General features: G+C 57.0%; 2 protein-coding genes across 3 annotated transcripts in view; one reads left to right on the top strand and one right to left on the bottom strand.

The window, feature by feature from the left end:
- Positions 1-3,826: 3,826 nt before the first annotated feature.
- On the bottom strand, positions 3,827-23,790 carry ABCD1 (ATP binding cassette subfamily D member 1). The gene is made up of 10 exons (XM_001491684.5): positions 22,166-23,790; positions 19,008-19,188; positions 13,255-13,397; positions 12,992-13,160; positions 12,338-12,432; positions 9,361-9,506; positions 8,626-8,771; positions 5,705-5,789; positions 5,251-5,376; positions 3,827-5,097 (listed from the first exon to the last, which is right to left on the bottom strand). The coding sequence occupies exons 1-10, from the start codon at positions 23,072-23,074 to the stop codon at positions 4,899-4,901; spliced, it is 2,199 nt and encodes a 732-aa protein (XP_001491734.1). The 5' UTR covers positions 23,075-23,790; the 3' UTR covers positions 3,827-4,898.
- BCAP31 (B cell receptor associated protein 31) overlaps positions 23,656-24,078 on the top strand; it is a 29,291-nt gene continuing 28,868 nt past the window's right edge. The window contains exon 1 of one of the 2 annotated variants that reach the window (XM_023633930.2): positions 23,656-24,070. The gene's annotated coding sequence lies outside the window, so the exon portion shown is untranslated. The remainder of the gene's footprint in view (positions 24,071-24,078) is intronic. The other variant, XM_005614625.4, reaches the window with a different exon arrangement.

The following is a 24,078-nucleotide window of genomic DNA, read 5'->3' as shown; positions in this document are numbered from 1 at the left end:
CTCAATGTCCATCCATGTTGTTGTGAATGGGACGACTTTGTTCTTTTTTATGGCTGAGTAGTATTCCATTGTATATATATACCACATCTTCTTTATCCAATCATCAGTTGATGGGCACCAAGGTTGCTTCCACATCTTGGCTATTGTGAATAATGCTGCAATGGACATAGGGGTGCATGGGACTTTTGGGATTGCTGATTTCAAGTACTTTGGATAGATACCTGGTAGTGGGATGGCTGGGTCATATGGTATTTCTATTTTTAATTTTTTGAGAAATCTCCATACTGTTTTCCATAGTGGCTGCACCAGTTTGCACTCCCACCAGCAGTGTATGAGGGTTCCTTTTTCTCCACAACCTCTCCAACATTTGTCACTCTTGGTTTTGGATATTTTTGCCATTCTAACAGGTGTAAGGCGATACCTTAGGGTAGTTTTGATTTGCATTTCCCTGATGATTAGTGACGATGAGCATCTTTTCATTTGTCTATTGGCCATCTGTATATCTTCTTTGGAGAAATGTCTGTTCACGTCCCCTGCCCATTTTTTGATTGGGTTGTTTGATTTTTTGTTGTTGAGCTGTGTGAGTTCTTTATATATTATGGAAATTAACCCTTTGTCGGATAAATAACTTGTAAATATTTTTTCCTAGTTAGTGGGTTGTTTTTTTGTTTCAATCCTGTTTTCCCTTGCCTTCAAGAAGTTCTTTAGTCTGATGAAGTCCCATTTGTTTATTCTTTCTAATGTTTCCCTCGTCTGGGGAGTTATGGTGTCCGAAAAGATCCTTTTGATACTGATGTCAAAGAGTGCCAATCCTCCTCTTTTTGCTGAGGAAGACTGGCCCTGAGCTAACATCCGTGCCCATCTTCCTCTACTTTATATGTGAGACGCCTGCCACAGCATGGTTTGCCAAGTGGTGCCATGTCCACACCCGGGATGCTAACCGGTGAACCCTGGGCTGCCGGAGCAGAATGAGCACAGTTAACAGCTGTGCCACCGTGCTGGCCCCTACTTTTTTCTTTGATACACACTTGCTCTATCATTAGGCAGGTACACACACGTTCAGAAGGATTAACACTTCTGAAGGATCATTTCTCTAATCATCATTCAGTAATCTCTTTTATTCCAGATTTGTGGAATCATTTATAATGATTTGTGCCCTGAGGTCTACTGTGTCCAATATTAATTTCTCTCCACTAACTTCCTTTTGGACTGTATTCGCCTGGTATGTCTCTTTCCATCTAAATCAATTAGGGTTTAGTGGCAGACCACAGAACCATTCTAGCTATGTAAGTTTCAAAAAAAAAAACAAAAACAAAGGATTTATTATCAGGTAGGGACAACGTACACAACCTTGGCAAGAGATGGAGGAACAACTCCTAGCCCTTCAAACTGGCCACCTTTCCTGGGGTCAGAAACAAATCCTAATCTCAAAATTCAGAGAAATTGCAGTCTACCTCCCACCCCCGATGAGACCAAGTACCTCCTCCCCAGACTGTGCACGCACTGTCTTCCACCACCACCTGCCTCTCTGCAGCCGATGCCCCCTCGGAGGACTGCCAGCCAACAACTCTCGTCTGAGCTGCACACTTCTAGTGCCAACTGCTTACTCATCATTTTCGCTGGGCTGCAGGCCTGGGCCCAGCAAGTGCTAACTGGGCAGCACCTCCTCCCAGACCTGTCCCTCCTCCAGTGAAGGGTGTCATCACCCACCCGGCCACCCAAGCCAGAACCCAGGGGTCACCTTGACTTTTCCCCTCCCCTCCCCACAGAGTCTAATTCAACACCCCCCCCCGCCCCCACCATGACTGTTGACTTTCTTCTAATCTCTCTCTAATCCATCCGGGATTTCAGGCCTCAGCACATCTTGCCTGGGCCGCTTCAACTAGTCTGCTCACTCTTCTATGTCTCCATCTAGCACTTATCTATTAATCATTTCTCCATCATCTCTCATCTCTCTATTATCTCTCTCTATTATCTATCAATCATCTATCATCTTTCTCTATCTTTCTATCATCAACCAACCAATCAATGTATCTGTCATCTATTATCTATTTTTTGAAGTGAAATTCACATAACAGAAAATTAACCCTTTTAAAGTGCACAATTCAGTGGCATTTAGTATATTCACAATATTGTACAACCATCACTTCTAGAGTTTCAGAACATTTTCATCACTCCAAAAGGAAGCCTTGTATCCATTAACTGGTCACTCCCCATTTCCCCCTCCCCGGCCCCTGGCACCCACCAGTCTGCTTTCTGTGCCTGTGGATTTGCGGCTTATGGACACCCACAGAAATGGGATCATATGGTACATGGCCTTTTGTGTCTGGCTTCTTCCACTGAGCGTCAAGTTTTCACGGTTCATGCACGTGGTAGCATGGATCAGAATTTCATTCTCGGGGCCAGCCCCGTGGCCGAGTGGTTAAGTTCGCGCGCTCCGATGCGGCGGCTCAGTGTTTCGTTGGTTCGAATCCTGGGCGCGGACATGGTACCACTCATCAAGCCATGCTGAGGCGGCATCCCCCATGCCACAGCTAGAAGGACCCACAACTAAGAATATACAACTATGTACTGGGGGCTTTCTGGGAGAAAAAGGAAAGATTAAAAAAATCTTGAGGGGCTGGCCCCGTGGCCGAGTGGTTAAGTTCGCGTGCTCTGCTGCAGGCGGCTCAGTGTTTCATCAGTTCGAATCCTGGGCGTGGACATGGCACTGCTCATCGAACCATGCTGAGGCAGCGTCCCACATGCCACAACTAGAAGGAACCACAACTGAGAATATACAACTATGTACTGGGGGGCTTTGGGGAGAAAAAGGAAAAAAATAAAAATCTGAAAAAAAAAAAACTTGAAAAAAAAGAGTTTCATTCTTTTTATAGCTGAATACTATTCCATCATATGGGGAGAGCAGTTGGTCTGTCCATTCTTCCATTGGTGGACATTCGAGTTGTTTCCCCTCTTTGGTCATCATCAATAGCACTGCTACAAACATTCACATATGAGTTTTTGATTGAACACCTGTTTTCAGTTCTCTTGGGTCTAAATCTGGGAGTGGAAGTGCTGGGTCATATAGGAACTCTACGCTTAGCTTTCGAGGACCCGCCACACTGTTCTCCACAATGACGGCTCCATTTCCATTCCTACCAGCTGTGTACGAGGGCCAAGCAGTGTGCTCTTGCCTCCCTCCAAACAACCCTCCACACAGCCTGCTTTGAGCATAACTCCATATTGCTTCCATTCTGCTAAGAACTCTTCAGTGGCTTCTCGTTGGCTCTGGAATAAGTCCAGGCTCCTTAGTGCAACCCCAGCCCCTTCCCCTGCACTCAGCATTGACATCCTGCATCTTGCTCCTGATTCACCCCTGGGCCTTTGCACAAGCGTTCCTTTCTCCTAGAAGGTCTAGAACCACTTCCTCGCCACTGCTTCTTGCTGGGCCCGGGTCAGGACTCTTCCTCCTCCACGTCCCCCCACCAGCCCACCTTGCTGCTCACGGTTTTTCCCACAGTATCTGTCTCGAAGCTCCTCATGCATGGAGCAGGCATCAGTCCCCTCCTCCTCACCCCAGCACCGGGCTCAGGCTTGGTGTAGAGTCCTAGTTGGGCTCAGCAAATAATTCTGTGTGATGTTGTTGCTGAATCTACCTCCCGACCGCCATGTCAGCCGGAGAATGTGCTGAGCTGCATCTTCTGGTGGGGGACATCTTCCGGTGGGAGACATCTTCTGGTGGGGGTTGGTAGCTGAGATTATTCCTTCCCCTCCAGGCAACCTGCTGCCCCTCTCCATCTCTCCCAGAAGCCCCACCAGACAAAGAGGCCGGGAGGCAGGACCGTACTTTCCACAGAGGTTTTTACTGAGCGACTGAGGGAGGCTCCCTGGCCCGAGGGCTGGGGGCCCGGAAAGGCACTGCGGCGGCGGTGGGGTCTCCCTCCCCTATGGGGGCTGGCTTTGCAGAGACAGCTCCCCCAGCTGACCCGTCTTTGGCACTGAGCTGGGAACACCGGTGCCCTCACGCCTGGCAGTGCCAGCATCCATCTCTCGCTTCGGTTGGCCTGCCCAACCCCCGTCCCCCGTGGCAGCTGGCAGTGTAGACTGGTGGGGCGACGGCCGGCTGGGGGCTGCTTGAGAGGCTGGGCCACCCGTGGAAGGACCGCAACCCGGGCTGCCTCCCCTGCTGGCGGGTGCTCATGTTGGGAATCCAGATGGCTACTAATAGGTATCCAATAAATTAGCTTGAAGAAGGAGAGAAGGCTGGGGACCGAGAGGGACAGGGACAACATTCTTATCATCGTTCGCTAGGAAACGCTGCACAAGTCTTTCTCCTGGCGGGCAGAAGGGGCGCAGATGATGGGCCCTGTCTGGCCGTGGGTCCCGTTTGGCTGTTTCTATGGCAGGAAGGGCGTCCCATGGGACGGGAGCCTCTGCGGGCCACTTGGGTGGTGGCAATACAGGGATGGACCATGAGGTCTCCAAGGGACGGAAGAGGAGGGGATAATGGGGGACTTGTCTTAGGAGGGAGATGCCGCACAAATGCGGAGGCTTGGCCCAGACTGGCTGGCAGTGTGAGCTGGGGCTCACCCCCTCCCCTTGCCCCCTCCCCAAAGAGAAGAAAGGACTCAGCCACCCTGCCCAGGTCACAGTCACAGTGGGGCAGGGAAAGGGGCAGGGGTGGGGCAGGCAGCAGGGGAGGACCCTCCATGTCTACTTGCCAGAAGGCGGGGACATGGAGGGGCACTCGGAGTTGCTGGCAGTCCTCTAGGCAGGGAAGGCCGGTGGCCAGGAGGCCTCGGAGGAGGGAAAGGCATGCTGGGTGTGGGGGTGAGTGGGCAGGCGCTGCTGTGTCCTTCATGTGATCCGAGGGCTTGGGGAGGGGCAAGGGCTGAGAGCCAAGCCGCGGCCCTCTGTCAGGTGGTGGCGCCCTGGAGGCCTTGGCCCAGGATCTGGCAGAGCTCCTGGAGGCGCCGCTGCATCTTGGGAATGCCTGCCAGCTGCTGCTCAAGCCGCTGCTTCTCCTCGGTCAGGCTCAGGCGGGCGGCTGAGTCCAGCTTCTCGAACTTCCAGCCGCCCTCCCCATCGAACTGTAGCAAGTGTGTGTGGTACTTCCTGGGCCAGGAGAGGGACAGGGATGGAGGTGCAGAGGCCGTTCAGCAGGAGACGCTCGCCGGGCAGCCCAGGGCCCTCCAATGGCAGCACCGCCCCCTCCCTGGTTGCAAAGCCATAGGAGTGTCGAATGCAAGTGGGAAGGGGGGCACCTACCATAGGGAGGGTCGGTGGGTGATGGAAAGCAGGGCAATGCCTGCATCCTTGGCTGCCTGGAAGATCTTGCCTTCCACGTCAATGCTCACAGCACTGGTACATTCATCCAGGAGGGCATACTTGGGCCTTGGGGGTGAGAGCCGAGTGGGTGAGGCTGTGGACCCTCCATTGCTGATGCCCTGGCCAGGCCCCAGCCCCCTGGTGGGAACCCTGATCCATGCACTGATCCTATCTCCTTGTGGCCCAATCCCTGCTGGGCCTGGAGCAGAGTGAGGCCTCCTAATGGTGCGGCCTCCCCCTGAAGGAGGCCCGGGGAGCAAGCACACTAAGCAGGCTCCTGGGTGGTCCCACGCAGCCCTCGGGGAGCGCCCAGGCTGCCCCTTTGTCTCTGCCACTGGCTCAGAGGGCTCCCAGGGCCTGCGGGAGCCTGACCACACAGGACAGCATGGCTCACCTGTGGTAGAACATGCGGGCCATGCCGATTCTCTGCTTCTCGCCCCCCGACAGAACGTCCTTCCAGTCACATGTGGCCTCCCAACCTGGGCAGGGGACAAGTGGGTTCTGTTCAATTCAACAAGGACTAGCAGCGTCTGCAGAGGGCCCAGCCCAGGCCCAGGCGCAGCGGGCATGATGTGCACTGTGGGCAGGCCTGGGGTCACTCAGGAGGGGCTGGGGAGCCCAGTGAGAGTGGCAGATGGCAGCACATTTGACCCCGGAGAAGGCTGTCTGCTGGGTGCGTGTGCTCTTGAGTACACTAATGTCTGCAGGTGCTACCTCAACAGTCAAGAAAGGGTCGGGACCAGAATTGTGCCCCTCCAAAAAAGGTATCTGGGTGTCCTACCCCCCAGGACCTCAGAATGTGACCTTATTTGGAGACAGGGTCTTCACAGAGGTGACGAAGTTGAAGTGCGGTGGTTAGGGTGGGCCCTAATCTAATCTGACAGATGTCCTTTAAAAAGGGGACATGTGGACACACAGACACACACAGAGGGGAGACGATGAGAAGACAGGGAGAAGACAGCCGTCTACAAGCCAAGGAGAGAGGCCTGGAACGCATCCTTCCCTCAGCCCTCAAAAGGAGCCAACCCTGCCCGCGCCTTGATCTCGGACTTCTGGCCTCCGGAACTGGCAGACGGTCCGTTTCTGTTGTTTGAGGCGCCCGGTCTGTGGTGCCTCGTCACAGCAGCCCCAGCAAACTCACACAGGACCTAACGGGATGCTGAGGCCCCAGCCAATGCTTCTGTCAGTGGGCAGCAGCTGGGCTCAGCAGAGCCCCAAGGACAACTGGAGTGGTCTCTCCAGAAGGCTTCTCACCCATAGGGGCCAGGCCTTTGTGTCACCACGTGGTGCCAGTGCCTCAGCAGGCTACTTGAACAAGCGGGTGATTCACCAGAAAGGCTCCGTGTGGGGCCGGCCCGGTGGTGCAGCAGTTAAGTGCGCACGTTCCGCTTTGGTGGCCCAGGGTTCGCTGGTTCGGATTGCAGGTGCGGACATGGCACCGCTTGGCACGCCATGCTGTGGTAGGCGTCCCACATATAAAGGAGAGGAAGATGGGCACGGATGTTAGCTCAGGGCCAGTCTTCCTCAGCAAAAAAGAGGATTGGCAGCAGATGTTAGCTCAGGGCTAATCTTCCTCAAAAAAAAGAAAGAAAGAAAGGCTCCTTGCCTCCTCCCTCCACTCTGCCTTCCCACAGGCCTAGAAGTTTTGGCAGGACACACGGACACCCACAAAAAAGACTACACTCCCTAGCTCACCTTGAGGTGAGGTGTGACCATATGACCGAACTCTGGCCAACGGGGTATAAGCGTAAGTGTTACACATGTGGCAGTTTCTGGAACTTTCTTTTCTTTTCTTTTCTTTTTGAGGAAGATTAGCCCTGAGCTAACATCTGCTGCCAATCCTCCTCTTTTTGCTGAAGAAGACTGGCCCTGAGCTAACATCCGTGCCCATCTTCCTCTACTTTATATGTGGGAGGCCTGCCACAGCATGGCTTTGCCAAGCGATGTGTAGGTCCACACCCAGGATCCTGAACCTGCAAACCCCGGGCCGCCCAAGCGGAGCGTGCAAACTTAACTGCTGCACCACTGGGCCGGCCCTGGAACTTTCTTTTAAAAGACAGGTGGCATGCACCATTTGCTCCTTCCCCCCACTTCCTCCATCCTATGTAATGTGATGGCCAGAGCAGCCATCTTGGACCATGAGGTGACTTTGGGAACAGAGGTCACACATAGAGCCACTCATGGGTCTTCACAGAGCAGGGCCACCCCCACCAACTGTGGTCTGCCTTCCTCGGGACTTTTATGTCACAGTAAGATAAACTTGTGAATGATTTGAGCCGCTGTTGGGGGGTTCTGTTACTCACAGCTGAACTCAATGCTAACAGGTTGTGAGGGTCAGCCTCAGGGGTGCCATGGATGACAGGAGGAAGGCAGCTGGAGCAAAAGAGGTCCAGCCAGGCCAGGGGGAAGCTGGGGTGACCATGGCACCCTGGAGTGACCATGGCAACCAGGGCGACAACACCTAGGGAGAATCCTCATGGCTCATTGGCCATCCCCGGCAAACTCGCTACGGGTCCTCACAGGAGTTTCTGGCTCAGCACTGTTGCAGGGAGGGACTGGTGTGCGCCCCCTTCTACAGGTGGAGACTCTCCAGAGGTGAGGGCTTCGCTCAAAGTTGAGCTGCCCCTAGGTGGTGGAGGCAGGAGGCTGAACCCTACTGCTCCGATTTCACTCAGAAAATGGAGCCCAGGCCCGTCCCGCCGGAGGTTCCCCCAGGCGGCTGGGTCGCCCTCTCCTCCTCCTCCCCTCTGGGCACAGTGGGCATTTGCAGACAGACCTGATAAGACCCTGACCAATGCCTCCTCTTGCTACTAGCTTGTCCCTCCCTCCTGTGCTCTCCCTCCCTGGCTCAAGCCAGGAAGCAGGATGGTGGGGGTTCCCCTCTGCCTCTGCTCCTGCCATCTCCCCTCCAGGCCCTCTGCACAGACACCCTGCACTCTCCTCCTCCCCGGCTCCCCATCCAGCCCTCCAAGCGCTCCCTGCCCGCCCACAGGGTCCTCCCTGCCACCAAGCCCCAGAGCCTGGAGAGGGTGTCCCAGGCCCCGAAGGTGAGGGCCCCTGCTGGATGCCCCCTGTTGGGCCTGGCCTCCCTTCCCTAGCACACTGAGGCCACCTGGGGCCGCCTGCTTACTGTCAGGTGGGGCTCTCCGGGGCATCTAGCTCTCTGGACTCCTGGACATCGGGGTGATCTTCATCTCTCAGGGGCCAAGAGGGAGGCAGGGGCAGGGGTGGCAGTGGGTTCCCTGGCTGAGTCCTGGGACCAAGGGCACTCAACTGGGGCTTGCTCCCTGTTGCTGAGAGGTGAGCTGCCCCTACCTCCTTCCCGCTGCAGGATGTGGTTCAGGTGCACGATGTCCAGAATGGCTTCCAGGTGCTGCTCTGAATAGCCCTTCCTTCGCATGTCCTCCACCGAGTCTGGGTAGATCACCTGGTCGCGCAAGGAGCCCACGGACATGTAGGGCCTGTGGGAAAGCTGCGTGTCCACCGAGGGAGGGGCCGGCCCTGCCGCCCTGCTGCTGCCCTGTGCCTGAGTGGGCTCAGTGTGGGTCCTGGCTGCCAGACTCCACAGACCCCTGCTACAAAGCCTTCCAGGCAGTGCTCGCCCCCCGTGCACTTGCACACCACATCCACACTCATGGACACACACTCATGCATACCACACTTGTACACATACACACTCACCCTGCACACATAGGCACACACACATACATCGCAGCACACTCACAAACATGCTCACATGTGCATAAACTCACATGTGTTCACACACCACATGCACACAGATACACTACCCACCCCGTGTGCACATACCCATCATGCACACACACCACACAGCCGTGAAGTCGCCAGGTGAGCAGGTGGGGTGGGGTGCCAGGTGGAGGTGCCATGGCCCCTCTGACTCTGGGGGCAGCATCTTGCTGTCCTCTCCCGAGGCCCCAAGCTCTACCATCTCCTGGGTGTCAGGCTCCACAGGCCAGGGCCAGAGCTGGGGGGACTAGCTCCCCGCCTCTCCCCGTCGGCTGGGCAGGCCCCTCCGGCGGCCCGGGCACTTACCTCTGAGGAATGTAGAACATGCGCTGTGGCGGGGGCTTGTAGAGCACGCCACCGTACGTGGGCCAGAGCCCCCCAAGGATCCGGAACAGAGAGCTCTTGCCGCAGCCGTTGGGCCCCGTGATGAGCAGGTGCATGCCCTCCTCCACCTGTGGGGGCAGCAGCCGTGGTACCCAGGGGGACGTGGGCCTCTCTCCTCTCACCTGTGGCTTCTGGATAGCCTTGGAGAGCCCCCTGCACCCAGTACACGCCAAGGCTGGCAGGCAGGCCATTCTCGATCTCTTGGGAAGGGATGGCAGGGCCCAGGGTGTGAGGTCCAGGGTCCAGAGCCCTATCTGAATGCCTGTTTTGGGCCCTGGCCTGTCCCCTAAGGCCCCCACATACACCAGAGAGCATGGGGCCAGCACGAGGAGGGCCTATTCTTCCCCAGAAAGTCAACGTCACCCTCCATCCTGTACGATCCCACTTCTCTGAGATCCTAGCATCTCAGCCTCCCCGGCAGAGCTGCTTTCTCTTCAGGAACTGCTCCAGGAAAGGCGCTTTCCTTCGAGTTCGAGGTGGACAGTACAAAGCCCCAGCTCCGCCTGCCCCCACGGCTCTCTCACAGTCCTGTGGATGCTAGGGGGCCTGGAGATGACACCATGGTCCCTGGGCTCAGTGTCAAGGGCCTCAGACTCCCCAATTAGCTGATTACATGATGCCCACTGGTCTTTTGAAAATGCCTGCTGTTAGAAAAAGGCCACCCTGAGCTGTGGGGGGAATGTGCAGGGAGGAGGGTGGTCAGAGGGCAGGGAGACTGCCACCTTGGGGGCAGGGGAGAGCACAGGGCATGGAGTCAGGGCACTTGGGGCACAGCTCCCACCCCCCACAATGTTAAGTGCCCCCTTTCTCAGTGTGACGTAACAGCAAGACTAATGGCCTACTGGCCTGTGCAATCCACAGAAGATCGACGAGCGCGGCCCATGTGAACGTCCGTCTCTGGCTCACCTCAGTCAGTGTTATGGATTGAACTGTGCCTCCTCAAATTCGTATGTTGAGTCCTAACCCACAGGACCTCAGAATGTGACCTTATTTGGAAATAGAGTCTTCGCAAACATAATTAATTAAATCGAGATGAGGTCACCCTGGAGTAGGGTGGGCCCCTAATCCAATGTGACTGGTGTCCTTATAAAAAGGGCACATTTGGACACAGAGACCTGCACATAGGGAGAATGCCATGTGAAGATGGAGGCAGATTGAGGTGAAGCCTCTGCTAGCCAAGGAATGCCAATCATGGCCAGCAACCCACCAGAAAGAAGCTGGGAGAAGTCTGGAACAGATTCTCCCTTACCACCCTCTGAAGATACCCTGATCTGGACTTCCAGCCTCCAGAACTGGGAGAGAATCCACTTCTGTTGTTTGAGTCCCTCAGGTGGGGCCCAGGCCTCCCTCCATCTAGATGTGTGAGGGCCGGTCCATCGGGCCCCGGGTCCTCTGAGCAAGCAGCCCTGGGAGAGCAGCCAAGGCCCCCAGCTGGCACCATGGCTGCCTCACTCATCATCTTCCCTGCATCTCTCCCACTGTCCTTCTCACCCCCACCGCCGGCTGACTGGCTGGGAACTGCTCCCCTTCCGCAACATCTCCCAGCCCCAGAGGGCAGCTCCACCACCAGCTCTGCCAGGCCAGAGCTCTTGCTCAGCCCCCGAGCCCTGCTCTTCCATCCCAGTCTCCCCCGCCTCACCTCCTCGCCTTGCTCCCTAGCCAGCTGTGCCCCTGCTCACCAGGGCCTCTGGGTTTTGCCTAGTTGGGCTTCTAGCAGGCCTGCCTGGAAACCAGTCACCTTGGGTAAACCAGCCATTGGCAGTTCCCCACACACACCAAGAGTGACCAGTGCCAGGGGTGATGGGGGTCACCCCACCATCCTGTGCTGTCCCTCTCAGCAGGCCCTTCCCCTCCGCTTGCCTCTTCCTGCTGACGACCTGCCTGCCGCTGACCCCCTTGGCCATGTGCGCACAGTCCCTGCGGGACCTGGCCCCGAGGGCCCCCAGCTCCACACTCCTGCCACTCCACTGCCTTTTCTTGACCTGCCCTCTGCAAGAGGACTTCTTTACTACACTGCCCACCTGCCTGGAGGCTCGTAGGTGACGCTTCATGTGACTTTCGCTCTCCCCAGCGACGATGACCACCCTCCTGTGGCCCCTGCTGGCCCCTGGGGAGCTGTCTAACTGGGGACCTTTGTAACACATTAGGGCCCCCCCAGGGTGGGGCTTCCTAGAGGGAAAGGCCCCTGATTTACCTCTGGTTTTCAGTGCTCACCCAAGAGCTCAGGGAATATTGGTTGAATGAATGAATGAAAGACTCTCACTTCTTCCCTTGCCCCCACCAATGAAGCGTCTCCTCTTCATTCCATCGCTCCCTGACTCTGTCCAAAGCCCTAGCTGGGGACACAGAAGACTGGTAGACATCCACCACCAGGGCTTCCTTTCCACAGACAGCCTGTGTAGTGGCTGAGAGCCCTCCCACTGGGCTAGGGTGCGCCCAGCACAGACACCTGCACTGGGGGCTTCTCAAAGCAGATGGGTGGGACACAAGCCTAGGCTGGGGGAAGGCTCTCTCTTCTGCCACAGTTGGACTTGAACCAGAGTTCCCAAGTCCTGGGCTTCTCTGGGACGGAGTGGGTTGAGAGGGCTGGCAATGATAGGCCCAGGAACCCTTGGGTGACCCTTGGCCAATCCTGCAATCACTAGTCTCTTTTATCAACTCTGACTCTATTGCCCCGGGACCACAGTCAGAGACACGTTGGTCTTTCACTTCCACCTTAGCCTGCCTGTCGTGTAGATCTAGGGACGATGGCTATTGACACACAGGTGGGCCAGCCAGGCCAGGTGCCAAGGGCTGGGGCTTGCAGATTCAGAAGGCCAGGCCCGGGTGCCAGGGCTCAGCCCAGCCCAGCCCAGTCTGCGCTTCTTGGTTGGGTGCTCCCCTCCCCGACTCGACCTACCCTGATGTTGAGGCTGGCCACCACCACCTCTCCTGCGGGTGTGATGATGGGGATGTTCTCACAAACAATTCCCTGCTCCACATCCACCACTCGGCCTAGAGAGAGAACACAAGGAAGGAAGAGTGGGAGGAGTAGTCCTCCCTCTGCTTTCTGGGAGGTTCCATGTGCCCTCTCACCCTCAACAGCATGCCAGTGTGTGGTCGATGGCCCCGCCAGTGTCTAGTGCTGTGCTCTGGGCGGGGGAGGAGCAAAACCATTTCTCTGGCCTCTGGAACCCAAGGCATGGGGTCCACTCCTGCTCTGCTGCCCTTCGCTCCTGGAACCATCTTAACGGCAGCTCCGACACGCAGGCCCCTCTTCCACAGCACCCTGGCCCCTACTCTGGTGTGGCTGAGTGATCCCCTCCACTCAGAGACCATGTCCCCCTCTTTTGCAAAGAGAAATCCTGGCCCGTGCACCCGAAAAGAACTGGGTGAGTGAGGACATTGGCCAGCAGTGACTGCTCTGGGAAGGGAGGCTGTAGGAGCCACAGCTCGCCCAGGAAGCCCGCCCCGGGGGCACAGCTCAAAGACCCTGCACTCTGGGTGGTGCTGGGAGGTGCCTGCGGTGGGAGGGCAGGGACCAGAGAGGCCTCTGCGGGGAGGGCACCCTTACCTCGGATCTGCAAGGGTCCCTCCACACGGACACCAGACTTTACCATGGCTCCGGGCCCTGCCTGAGTGTCCTCGGGCTCCCCAGGCCGCTTGAAACGGCAGTGCTGGACATCTTCGAATACCTGGAACATCTCATGTACCCGGGCTGTGTAGCCGGCCAGCTCTGTCACCTGCAGGGAGGGCGGCCCTGGCTCAGCTCCTGCCAGCCGAGGGTGGGACAGGTGGCATGGCAGGGGCGAGGGCTGGGCTGGGCGGGGGGAGTACCTCCTTGTAGGATGACATGATCCGCTCAATGGCATCAGCAGCAGCTGTGAGGAGGTTGCGGGCTATGGTGAAAGCTTCTGTGCGCTCGCTCACCAGTTCCTCCTCCCTCATCTCTGAGGCTGCCTTCTTCAAGGCCTCTGAGTCTGCAGAGCACAGTGGAGGGGAGGGGCGGGGACACTGGAAAATCAATACTGACCCACTGGGGCAAAGATGAGTCTCTCTAGCAAGTGATACTGGGACACTGGGTATCCACACACAAAAGAACGACCCCTCTCTCAGCCCCCCACAGCTACTCAAAGTGGAGCACCAGCCCGCAGGGCAGAGCAAGGACTATAAATCTCCTAGAAGGAAGTGGGAGTAAAGCTTTGTGACCTGGGATTAGGTAGGGCTCCTTAAATATGACACCAAAAGCACAAGCAACAAAAGCAAAACAGGTAAATGAGCTTTAACAAAATTTAAAACTTTTGGGCACCAAAAGAAACCATCAAGAAAGTGAAAAGACAACCTACGGGCTGGGAGAAAATACCTGCCACTCATAGATCTGAGAAGGGTCTAGTATCCAGAACATAGAAAGAACCTTTTCTTTTCTTTTCTTTTTTTGAGGAAGATTAGCCCTGAGCTAACATCTGCTGCCAATCTTCCTCTTTTTGCTGAGGAAGACTGGCCCTGAGCTAACATCTGTGCCCATCTTCCTCTACTTTATATGTGGGATGCCTGCCACAGCATGGCTCGCCAAGCGGTGCCATGCCTGCACCCGGGATCCGAACTGGCAAACCCTGGGCTGCCGAAGCAGAATGTGCGAACTTAACCGCTGCACCACTGGGCCAGCCCCAGAAAGAACCTTTTCAATTCAGCAACAGAGAGACAAACGACCCAAGTAAACAATGGGCAAAGGATCTGAATAGACATTTCTATTGTATATACTATCACGTATACGTCCAGGAGAAACAAAAATATATGTCCAGGCAAAGACCTGAACAAAATGATCACAGCAGCATTCTTCATAATAGCCCAAAGGTGGAAACAGCCCAGCTGTCCATCAGCATGTGACTGGATAAACGAAGTGTGGTGTATCCATCCGATGGAAGGTTATTCTGCCATAAAAAGGGGTGAAGTTCTGCCACATGCTACACCATGGATGGACCTTGGAAACATGCTGAGAGAAAGGAGCCAGACACAAAAGGCCGTAGATGGCATGATTCCATTCCTATGAAAGGTCCAGAAGACGCAAATCCGTGGAAACAGAAAAGAGATGAGGGGCTGCCAGGGGCTGGGGGGTGGGGATCTGGGGGAGAGACTGCTAATGGGTTGAGGGTTTCTTTTTGGGGTGATGACAATGATCTGGACTTAGAGGTGATGGTTGCACAACTCTGTGAATACATTAAAAACCACTGAATCGTACACTTTAAAAGGCTAAATTACATCTCAACCATGTGGATAAAAACCGAACCCCGAGGCATTTGGGTTTCTTTCTTGGTACCACCAGCCCTTCCCCCAGACTGCCCCGGCCCTGTGTCCTGTACCACTGATGGCAGCCCCTCTCGGAGCCATGCCTGCACTGGCGTCCAACACCTGGAGCTATTGCAGCCCCGAGCCTCTTGAACATGAATATTTCCCTTTGGACCTCCACTGCTGCCTCCTTTTTCCCCTCTCTCTCCCCTCAGTGCTGTATCCTGTGGCCTCCCTGAGAACGGCTGGCCATCTTCGACGCCCTCATCTCTCCCCGGGGGTCTGCTCCTGTCTTGATTTGTTTTTCTCTCTCAGTCGAGGCTTCAGAGTTGCTCACTTTGACCCTCTCTTGTCAATGGCCTTGATTCCCTTGACCCTTGGATTCCCCAAAGGGGCAGGGCTTTTAAACAAGGAATGTTCTGGCAATGGTGATGGGGGGTAAGGGGGAGGCCAACTCTGAGGGTCCTGGGGTGTGGGTGAGTGAGCGGTGCCCATTGTAGGTATCCATGGGAAGCCGGGGCTCCCGTGGCCGAAGTGGTGGGAAGGAAGGTTCTGTGAAGAGCCCAAAGACTCGATCCAGGGATATACATCTATCTGAGGTGGGAGCTCCAGGGATACAATGGCAGGGGAGGGGTGGGAGCGGGTGGGAAGTCAGCTCAGGGCAGATGGCTTCCAAAGCTGCGTGAATGCTGTGCAGGCTGGAAAGGGAACGGGGCCTTCCTTCCCACCGTGACCTCAGGGACACAGCCCCCTAGAAGGCAAGGGGGACACAAGCCCGCCTCTCTGGATGTGCTGAGACCTGGACAGACACAAAGGGAAAGAGTCTGCAGGTGCTCAGGGCATCCTGGTAACAGCTGGCACCTCCCCAGGGACAGAACTAACTGCCCTCTGCAGCCTGCCTTGGAGTCTCAGCAGCTACGACCAGGGCCCCTGGCAGCTGTTCCCACCCAGGCCGCCCTTCTCCTGGCCCTCCAGCTGCGCAGTGCCAGCAGGCCGGCAGCATAAAGGTAGCTCCATCTTGCCCAGTTGATGAGTGCCTGCCTCCTCCCACCAGTCCCCAGTGCTCTCAGCCTCCCTGAAGCACCTGGAGCCCTCACTAGCTGTCGGGGACTAGGGACACAGCAGGGACAAAACAGACAAAAGTCCCCACCGTCATTGAGCTCACAGTCCGAAGTGGCAGAGAGATGACAAACCAGATAGATATGTGGAAAAGATAGGGTGTTCAGTGCTTGGGAGCGCAGAGAGGTGGGGGAGGGGAAGAGAAAGGCAGGGCGTGATCAGGGCAGGCCTCATCTAGAAGGGGCCTGGGAGCCAAGCTCTGACAGAGGGAGGGAGGGGGCCACCGGACGTCAGTGGAAAGAGCATTCCTGGCAGAGCCAGCAGCATGTGCAAAGGCCCTGAGGCAGAAGCATTGGGGGAATAAAAGGGGGGCCAGTAAGACAAAAGTGGAGCGAGCAAGAGGGCTGGGATGAAAATGTTTCACATTTTCTCAAGTAACTGACTCTAAGGGCCATGAGGCTGGAGACAGGGGCTCATGCTTCTCTGAATCACCCATGAAGCCCGGCACAGCAGAGGCTCTAAAAAGTCCCAGGCCTTCGGAGGAGGAAGAGGCCTCAGAGACTAGACAGGTCAGCAGTGCCCAGTGCTAGCCAGAGAGGGAAGCAGCTGCAGGGGCTTCCTCACTGAAATCACAGGTTGATTTCCTCATGGGTCCCTCCCCAGGCTCTGGGCCAGGTGTGCTGACTGGGTCCTAAATTGAATTAAGGCCACTGTTTGTGTTGGCCCATTGGTGGAAAGTAACTACCCCCCTGCCATGGGATCTTTCGTCTTGGGGGTCTTCCATAGAGGGACAGATAGCTGAGGGTATGGAAGTCCCAAGGTAGAGAAGCCAACAGGGAAAGAATCAAAGAGACTTCTGGTTCTGAAGTCAGGCTCTCTTTCCTTATGTATAACTGAAAACCCTCTTACTACCAAGCCGCATAAACTATAACACCTTTTAAAGCAGAACTGGGCTCCAAGGAAAGCAAGGGAAATTCCCAGGAGCAAAAAGAGCAGCCAGCAGCCAGGGACTCCTGTGAAATCACCAGAGATGGAGGAGACAGGGCAGCTTCTTTCATGTCGCTGGGGCCCTAGGTGAGGGGAACAAAAGTCTCCTCTAAGAATCTGCAATTACGTGTCTGGGGTTCAAAGGAATAGTCCCTCCAAGTTCAGGAACCCTCCTCCCTGAGCTGAGAAGTTAACATGCAAATTGCCTCCAACTGGTTGATTACCAGGAGTGCTTGACCAAAACAGAAGCCAAGATGCCGGGGAGGTCAGGCCCAGGGGCTCCCAGGGAAGTCTGGCTGCAAAACCCACAAGGACCCTAAGTGTAGAGCAGCAGAGAGAAGATAAAGCTGGCTTAGACTCCCAAGAATTCAGCTAACTGAAGAGTTGGATAGAGACCACCGAATAAGTACGATTAATATGATACACAGCATAAAAGGGGCAGTCAAAAAGAGGAGAAAAGCAGACACAGACACAAGCAGTTTGAAATTTCTATTTGAAAAAGAAAATTTCTCTTTTCAAATTTCTATTTAAAAGAGAATCAGGGGCCGGCCGAGTGGCACAGCGGTTAAGCGCGCACGTTCCGCTTCAGCGGCCCGGGGTTTGACAGCTCAGATCCTCGGTGCGGACATGGCACCGCTTGGCAAGCCATGCTGTGACAGGCGTCCCAAATATAAAGGAGAGGAAGATGGGCACGGATGTTAGCTCAGGGCCAGTCTTCCTCAGCAAAAAGAGGAGGATTGGCAACAGATGTTAGCTCAGGGCTAATCTTCCCCCCCCAAAAAAGAGAATCAAATAGAATTTTATAGAAATAATCACTGAAATTAAAAAAAAATCAAATTAGATGTAGCCAAAGAGAAAACTGGTGAATGAGCAAGCAAGACGATCTGAGGAAACCTCCCAGAATTCAGCAGTGATAGTGCTAGATGGGGACCAGCAAAGAGAGATGAAGAGCCGCAAAGGAGAGAGTGAGAAGTCAGCGCGTGTCCAGCAGGAGTTCTAGGAGGAAAGAGTAAAAGAGCAAGAGCGAGGCGATATTTGAAAAGATAACAGCTGAGAATTTTCCAGAGCGATTGAAAAATCTGAATATTCAAAGGATATACAAGTCCGAAGGAGGATAAACAGAAAGCCACAGGTAAACACTTCTGAGCGAAACTGCAGAATGCCAAAGAGAAAAGTCTAAAAGTAACGAGAGAGACAATGCAGGCTGTCCAGGGCACCCAAAGTTGATAACAGACTTTCCAACAGAGACAATGGAATATTGTCAACGGGCCAAGAGAAAATAACTATCCGCCTCGACTCCCACACCCAACTAAACTTTAGTTTGGGAAAAAGGGTAAAATAAGACATTTCAGACAACAAAATAATTGCGAAGTTCCCATTCTCTTGCAGAAAGAACTTCTAAAAGATGTCTATTGGGAAGAAGGTACCTGGGCTTCGGGAAAGGACTGGTGAGCAAAGGAATCAGTAAACACGGGGGTGAATGGAGATGCGTGTCGACCCAATAAAGCCAGAGCCGAGGATCGAACAACAGGAAAGCCAGCTGGATGCCGGGCTCCGCTGGCGTGTCAGCCAGGCCAGTCCTGAGTTAAAGCGGTCTAACGGCCTGGCGGAGGAGGAGCTATTGACCAACCCAGACTCCTCAGGTCTGCACGTGAACCTTTCAAAGGGCAGCCTCGAAAAGACTAAGAATAGAATGAATACGTCACAAATGAGTAAAGGAACAAAATGGGAATCCTGATGACCCAAGTGCTAAAGCCAGGGGCAGAACAGGCTTTCCAGTCTCCGTGTCATCCGCCGACCCCCAGCCTTAGGGTGGAGGTCTCTACCCTCTGCAACGTCCCAGAGCTGTTCAGGCATGGGAAAGCCAAGGCCTGAGCGATGAAGGGGCTTGCTTGAGGTACTTCCCCATCCTCCCACCTCCAAGTTACAGTTGGGCTGAGGACAAGGACAGGTGGGCAATGGTACATGCACCTGGTGAAGGGACATAGAGTGTTCCTGAGTTGCAGTCCCCGGGCTCAGCTGAGTGGTACCAAGGAGCGTGAGACGCTGTAAAGGGGAGATGCACGCAGGCGGAAGGCAACAAGGAGCTGCGGGAGAGTGTGACCCCTGGTGATCTCAAGGATGCCAGCCGGGATTCATGGCCTCAGCAGCAGAAGGGGCAGGCAGGAGGGATGAGTGCTGGGCCCTCCCAAGCCTAGCACCCAGTGGTCCAGGAGCACAGGGCCGCTGCCCCACCCCCTGGGAGCCCTGGCGCTCACCTGCCTCTGAGTAGCCGGTGGCGGTGATTATGGGGACGGCCACCATAAGCAGGCCTGAGGCGCTCCACACATACTTCATGAGGAACTGCTCCAGCATGACATACCACAGGCGTTCTAGAAGGATGAGGTTGATCTGCGAAGCCAGGTCCTGGTAGGAGTGCTGCAGTAGGGCCAGCTCCACCTGCAGGGGAAGGGAGGACAGAGAGAGACTGAGAGCCCTCGTGGTAACTACCGTCAGGGTGACAGCAAGAGGCCCCAAGTGCCGTGCAGACACGCTATGCCATTTGATGGCCATGACAAGGTTGAGAGCTGGGGTTATGACTGGACTGCGTTTACAGGGGACAGGTCTTAAATTCGGGGGGCGGGTACGGGATTGCCTGACATCCCAGCACTAGGGTACAACGGTGGTGAAGAAGGGACTTAACTCCCCCTTCTGAGGCCCACTCCGTCCCCATTTCCACTACCTCTCTCCTTGGGACACTCTCCATGCCCCTCTTTGCCCTGGACAGCTTCTGCACTTGGGCTGAGGGTAGCCACCTTGCCCTTTTCTTTGGGCAACTGCCGGGGGCTCCCTGAACTGAGCAAGGGGCAGCACAGAAAAGCAAAGGCAGAACTCAGTTTTGAAGAATGTGATTCACCAGTCTCTATCTACTTAGGCCCCGCCTCCCCCTACTTCCCCACCCTTCTTCCGGGTGAGAAACTTGCACTGCATTCATTCTCCCACTGGAACCTGGAGGGCCCGCTCCAAGCCAGTCCCTGCAGGCCTTGCCCCCTAATGGGCAGCCCCATGCCCAGCCTGGCTCTTGTCGTCACCTTGGGCCAGCTGAAGACTCCAGCCCACTGGCTCAGCAGTGGGGTGGGCCTCCTCTGCCCTCCCCTCTCCCTTCCTGCATGGGCCTCCATCCACCATCTCAGGATGGGGACAGGTAGGAAAAGGGCCCTGTGCAGGGCCTGGAAAAGAGAGAGTAGGAAAGGGAGTGGGAGAAAAAGAGGCTCCCCGTGGTAGCACGGGGGCTGGAGGTGTCAGGAAGTGGGCACAACAAGGTGGTGATTGGGTCATGGATGTCTTGGCTCAGTGCAGGGGTGCACATGCCAGCCCTGCCTTCCCAGCCCCGCCTGACAGCAGCTGCCCAGCCTGGCCCCGATTCCTCTGCCAAGTACTTCCACACCATTTGATCCTCACCACGTCCCGTTGCACGTGTACTCTCGTGTCCGTTGTACAGGAGGCCTCTGAAGCCCAGAGAGGCAAAGTGACCTGCCCAAGCTCACACAGCCTGGAGGTAGCAAGAGGTTTGGAATTTGGACCACACTGGCAGGGCCACTAGGAGAATCAGATTCCTGTAAATGATGCTTTGACTTATTAAGAAAGGTTTACGGTCTCCTCAAGGCAACAAGAGGTTGTGTGTGTGTGAGTCTAAATAAGCCTCCTTGTTGAAATCCCAGTAATAACAGGATACCCTGCAGTCTGCCCTCCAGCTAGCCAGTCACCTCTGCCCCTACCTGTTAATCTGAGCCTGGGCCACTGTCCATCGGGACATCAGCTAGTGGGACTGGAGTGAGCCACCTGTCTGCATAGTAAGAGTAACCCATGGGGGCCTGTCACTCCACACAGCTTTCCAGCTCTTTGGTTCAGGCCTAAACAGACAGGCCGTGGACACACACCGGGGCCCTCCCTCCTGGGCCAGGGAATCCTACTGGTGAACGTGCTATTTCCTGAAGCTAGCCCGGAGGAAGTCCTCCAAAGGGCCAGTGATCTCTCTTCTGTCCCCACCATCCAGGGCCACATAGCTTGGCTTTGCCTCAAGCCCAGGCTCCCGTTCCTGAGGTGAACCCTCCTCCTCAGAGCACCCTGGCAACCCAGGCTCGTGCTGGGAGCTGGCAGGAGTGCCAGCCAGGGCTGACAATGTAGCTGCGGGTAATGTGCCAAGCGCCTCACCCAAGGCCATGGCGGCCTGCCAAGTCCCTGCAGCCCAGCGTGCGGGAGAGGAGGAGATTAGAGAGGGTTGCAGCTGCAGACCAGGCGCTTTCTCTCCTAATCTGGAGCCCGGCCCACGCCCAGGATGGGCCCTCTCCGCGGAGTTCAGGAACAAGCCTTTTTTAAAAATCAGGGACAAGTCTGCCTCTCCACCCAATGCTCAGCCAATGAGACAAGTTCTGGGCGCAAGAGGCCACCTGACTCAGGGAGGACATACAGGCCTTCAGGAGATGGGTGCCATTGGGCCCCTCCCCCGTGAAGCACTCAGAACTGAAACCAGAGTCTCAGAGAGCAGGGCCTGAGGCAGCTGCAACCCCAAGCACGAGGAAGAGGAGGGGCCAAGGCAAGATAAAGAGAGCACTGGCCTGGAGTAACCTTTCCCAGCACCAGGCTCTCGGCAGGGGGCCCCCAGCCAGGCCCTGGCCTGACCTGCCGGGGAGCTAGGCGCCTGGGACCCGGGCGGAAGGGCGGCCACGCTGGGCGGGCAGGAAGTGCATCCCGCCGCAGTGGCAGCCTGGGCCCGGCATCCCTGGCCCGGGACCTCGGGGAGGAGGTTGAGCCAGCAGCCAGGCCAGCCCGTGGGCTCAGGCGTGGGAGGGCTTGACCTGGAGCGCCGAGCGAGTGCCGCGCGAGCGCCGCCACCGCTGTAGCTGTGGCGCTAGGCGCTGCTCGTTAACCTCCGCTTGGGCTGAGTCATGCCCATAATACCCGCCTGCCTGGCCGGCCAACTCAGCCGGACGCTGGCCTTCAAAGGGCCCAGAGGCCCAGGAGAGGCCAGGCAGCAGGCCGCGTCCCACCGTCCCTGCTTCCTGATGGTAGGAGCCTCCTGGCCGGCTGCAAGAGTGGGGTGAGCCAGGAGCTCTAGCAGCTCAAACTGCTAGGATCCGCAGCTCCAAGGCCAGGACAACCTTACCGAGGAGGAGAGGAAGCAGAAGTGGCCTGGAGCATGCAGCCAGCCGGCCCACAGCAGTCCCCACCCAGCCTTCCTGCTTCTCCATTTCTGTGCCTAAGTCTAGGCTGCGCAATGCCCTGGCTGTCCCTAGCCTCCCTTTCTCGTGGCCTGCCCACACCTCTGGCATCAGTCTTAACCAGCCCTGGGCTGTCCCCACCATCCATGGCTGCCTGTTCCCAGGCCTCCCAGCCACAGGCTTTCCTCTGTGCTCAGGACCTCAACCTGCCCCACCTCGTGGCCCCCATAGAAGGCGATCTCCTCTGAGTTGGCCACCACTCGAGAGTGCATGTAGCGTAGCTCCCCTTTCCGCCGTGCCTCCTCTGCCACCAGCTCCCCAAACTTGGGTGAGAAGGCTCGCAGCACGTTGGCTGTGAGGAAGACCACGAGGCCAGCAATGGCCGAGGGCCAGGCTGTGCCGGCCCCGCGGGAGCGGGCTGCTCGAAGCAGGGTGTAGGCGGTCACGGCCACATCCAGGAGCGGCTTGGTCAGGTTGGAGTAGAGGTGGGCCACAGAGGCAGCAAAGGCCACGACATCCTCTGTCAGGGACTGGTCAGGGTTGCGAAGCCGCCCGTCCATGTTGCTGACTCGGTAGTAGGTCTGCTGGGAGAAGTAGAGGCTGTAGGCGTGGGCCACTAGACGGCTGCGAAAAGACAGGGCCAGCTGACCCTCCAGGTAGCGGATGGCACTGTTGATGAAGGTGGCAGGGAGGGCGATGAGAAGCCACTGTAAGAGCTGCCAGCCAAAGGCCTGTGGGTCCTTGCGCACGATGCAGCGGGCCAGCCGGCCGTCCAGGCGGGCCACATATACTGACAAGAAAGTCCGGCTCACCAGGGTGGCTGAGTGCAGTGCCAGTAGCCCCGTCTCCCGGCAGAGGATCTTGGGGAAGAGTAGCCGCAGGAGCCACAAGAGTCGCTGCAAGAACACCCGGTTCACACCGGCCTTGGCTGCGACGGCTGCTGTGGCGCCGGACACCTCCTGTGTGGACTCCCCTGCTGGCACCTGGGGGCCCCTGGCTGGAGCCAGGCACTGCCGCACCAGGGGGTAGATTTTGTGGGCTCCATAGGCCGTGAGGGCCAGGACCACAGCTGTGCGCTTCAGCGTGGTCACCCGCGAGGGCTGGGGGGTGGAGAGCACCGGCATATCACCTGGGCTGGACGCACGGGGTTGGGACTGGTGCCTGAGGCAGCAGTCCAGGCAGGTGGCTGGAAAGGTTGTTGCTCTGACCCTGGGTTCGTTGTCTAGGCAACTGGAAACCTTGCAGTGGTCCCTGAGACTGTCGCTTTAGGCCACTGGGGCGGTGCTGGGGCCCCTGGTGCCGTGGGCTCAGGGCCCTCCAGGGTCGTGGGCTCTTCAGGCAGCCGAGGTGAAGGAACTTGTCAGTCCCCTAGCCTCTGGGGTCAGAGCCTCGAGAGGTCTCAGGCAGGGAGGACGTCTCTTCCTCTCCACCTCCACCTCCTCGCCCTCTTCTTACCCTGGTGGCGCCCCTCCCCGGGGCACCAGGCACGTCCGTCCGCTCCGCCGCCTGGCTGAAACGACAGTGACTCCGCCACTCCCCCAGAATCTCCACCCACCCCCCGCCCCTCGCCAGGGGCTAGTCGGGGGAAGGGGAGGAGGCGGAGGAGGGGCAGGAGGCGGAGGAGGGGCGGGAGGCGGGGCCCGGGCGCGGGGTGCTCCACCCCGTTCTCGTCCCACGGTTGGGCCCCGCCCCCTCCCAGGACCACAGAGACGTGGGCCGACCATGCGGGCTAGAGAAGCGGCCCTTCGTCTTCTCGCCAAGGCCCCGCCCAGCCTCCCCGCGCGCCTGAGGCGCCGCCGCCCGGCCGCGAAGCGCCGCTTCTTTCCCAGTCCTGGGCGTCGGAGCCTCGGCTCGGGGGCGGGGCGGAAAGCGGCCGTGGGCGGAGTCGCTGGGGACTCGCCACGGTTGGGGGCGGGGCGAGAGCCTGCGGGCGCTTCCGGTTTCCGGCCGCGGAGGAAGGGGCGGGGCCCGGGCTGTGGTGGGAGAGTTTGGCGGAGGCGGTAGCGTGTGAGCGGTGCCTGTGGGAAGCTTGGTGAGCGGGCCGCGCGCCCAGCCGGGCTCCGGCCGCTCGACGAGGGGAAGCGCGAGAGGCCGGGGGCGCGGGACCGAGGGTCGAGCCGGTAGTGCG

The sequence above is a fragment of the Equus caballus genome, chromosome X, assembly GCF_041296265.1.
Source record: "Equus caballus isolate H_3958 breed thoroughbred chromosome X, TB-T2T, whole genome shotgun sequence".
Lineage (NCBI taxonomy): Eukaryota > Metazoa > Chordata > Mammalia > Perissodactyla > Equidae > Equus > Equus caballus.
The sequence above is the reverse complement of the archived record's forward strand: the minus strand, read 5'-3'. Positions and strand labels throughout refer to the sequence as shown.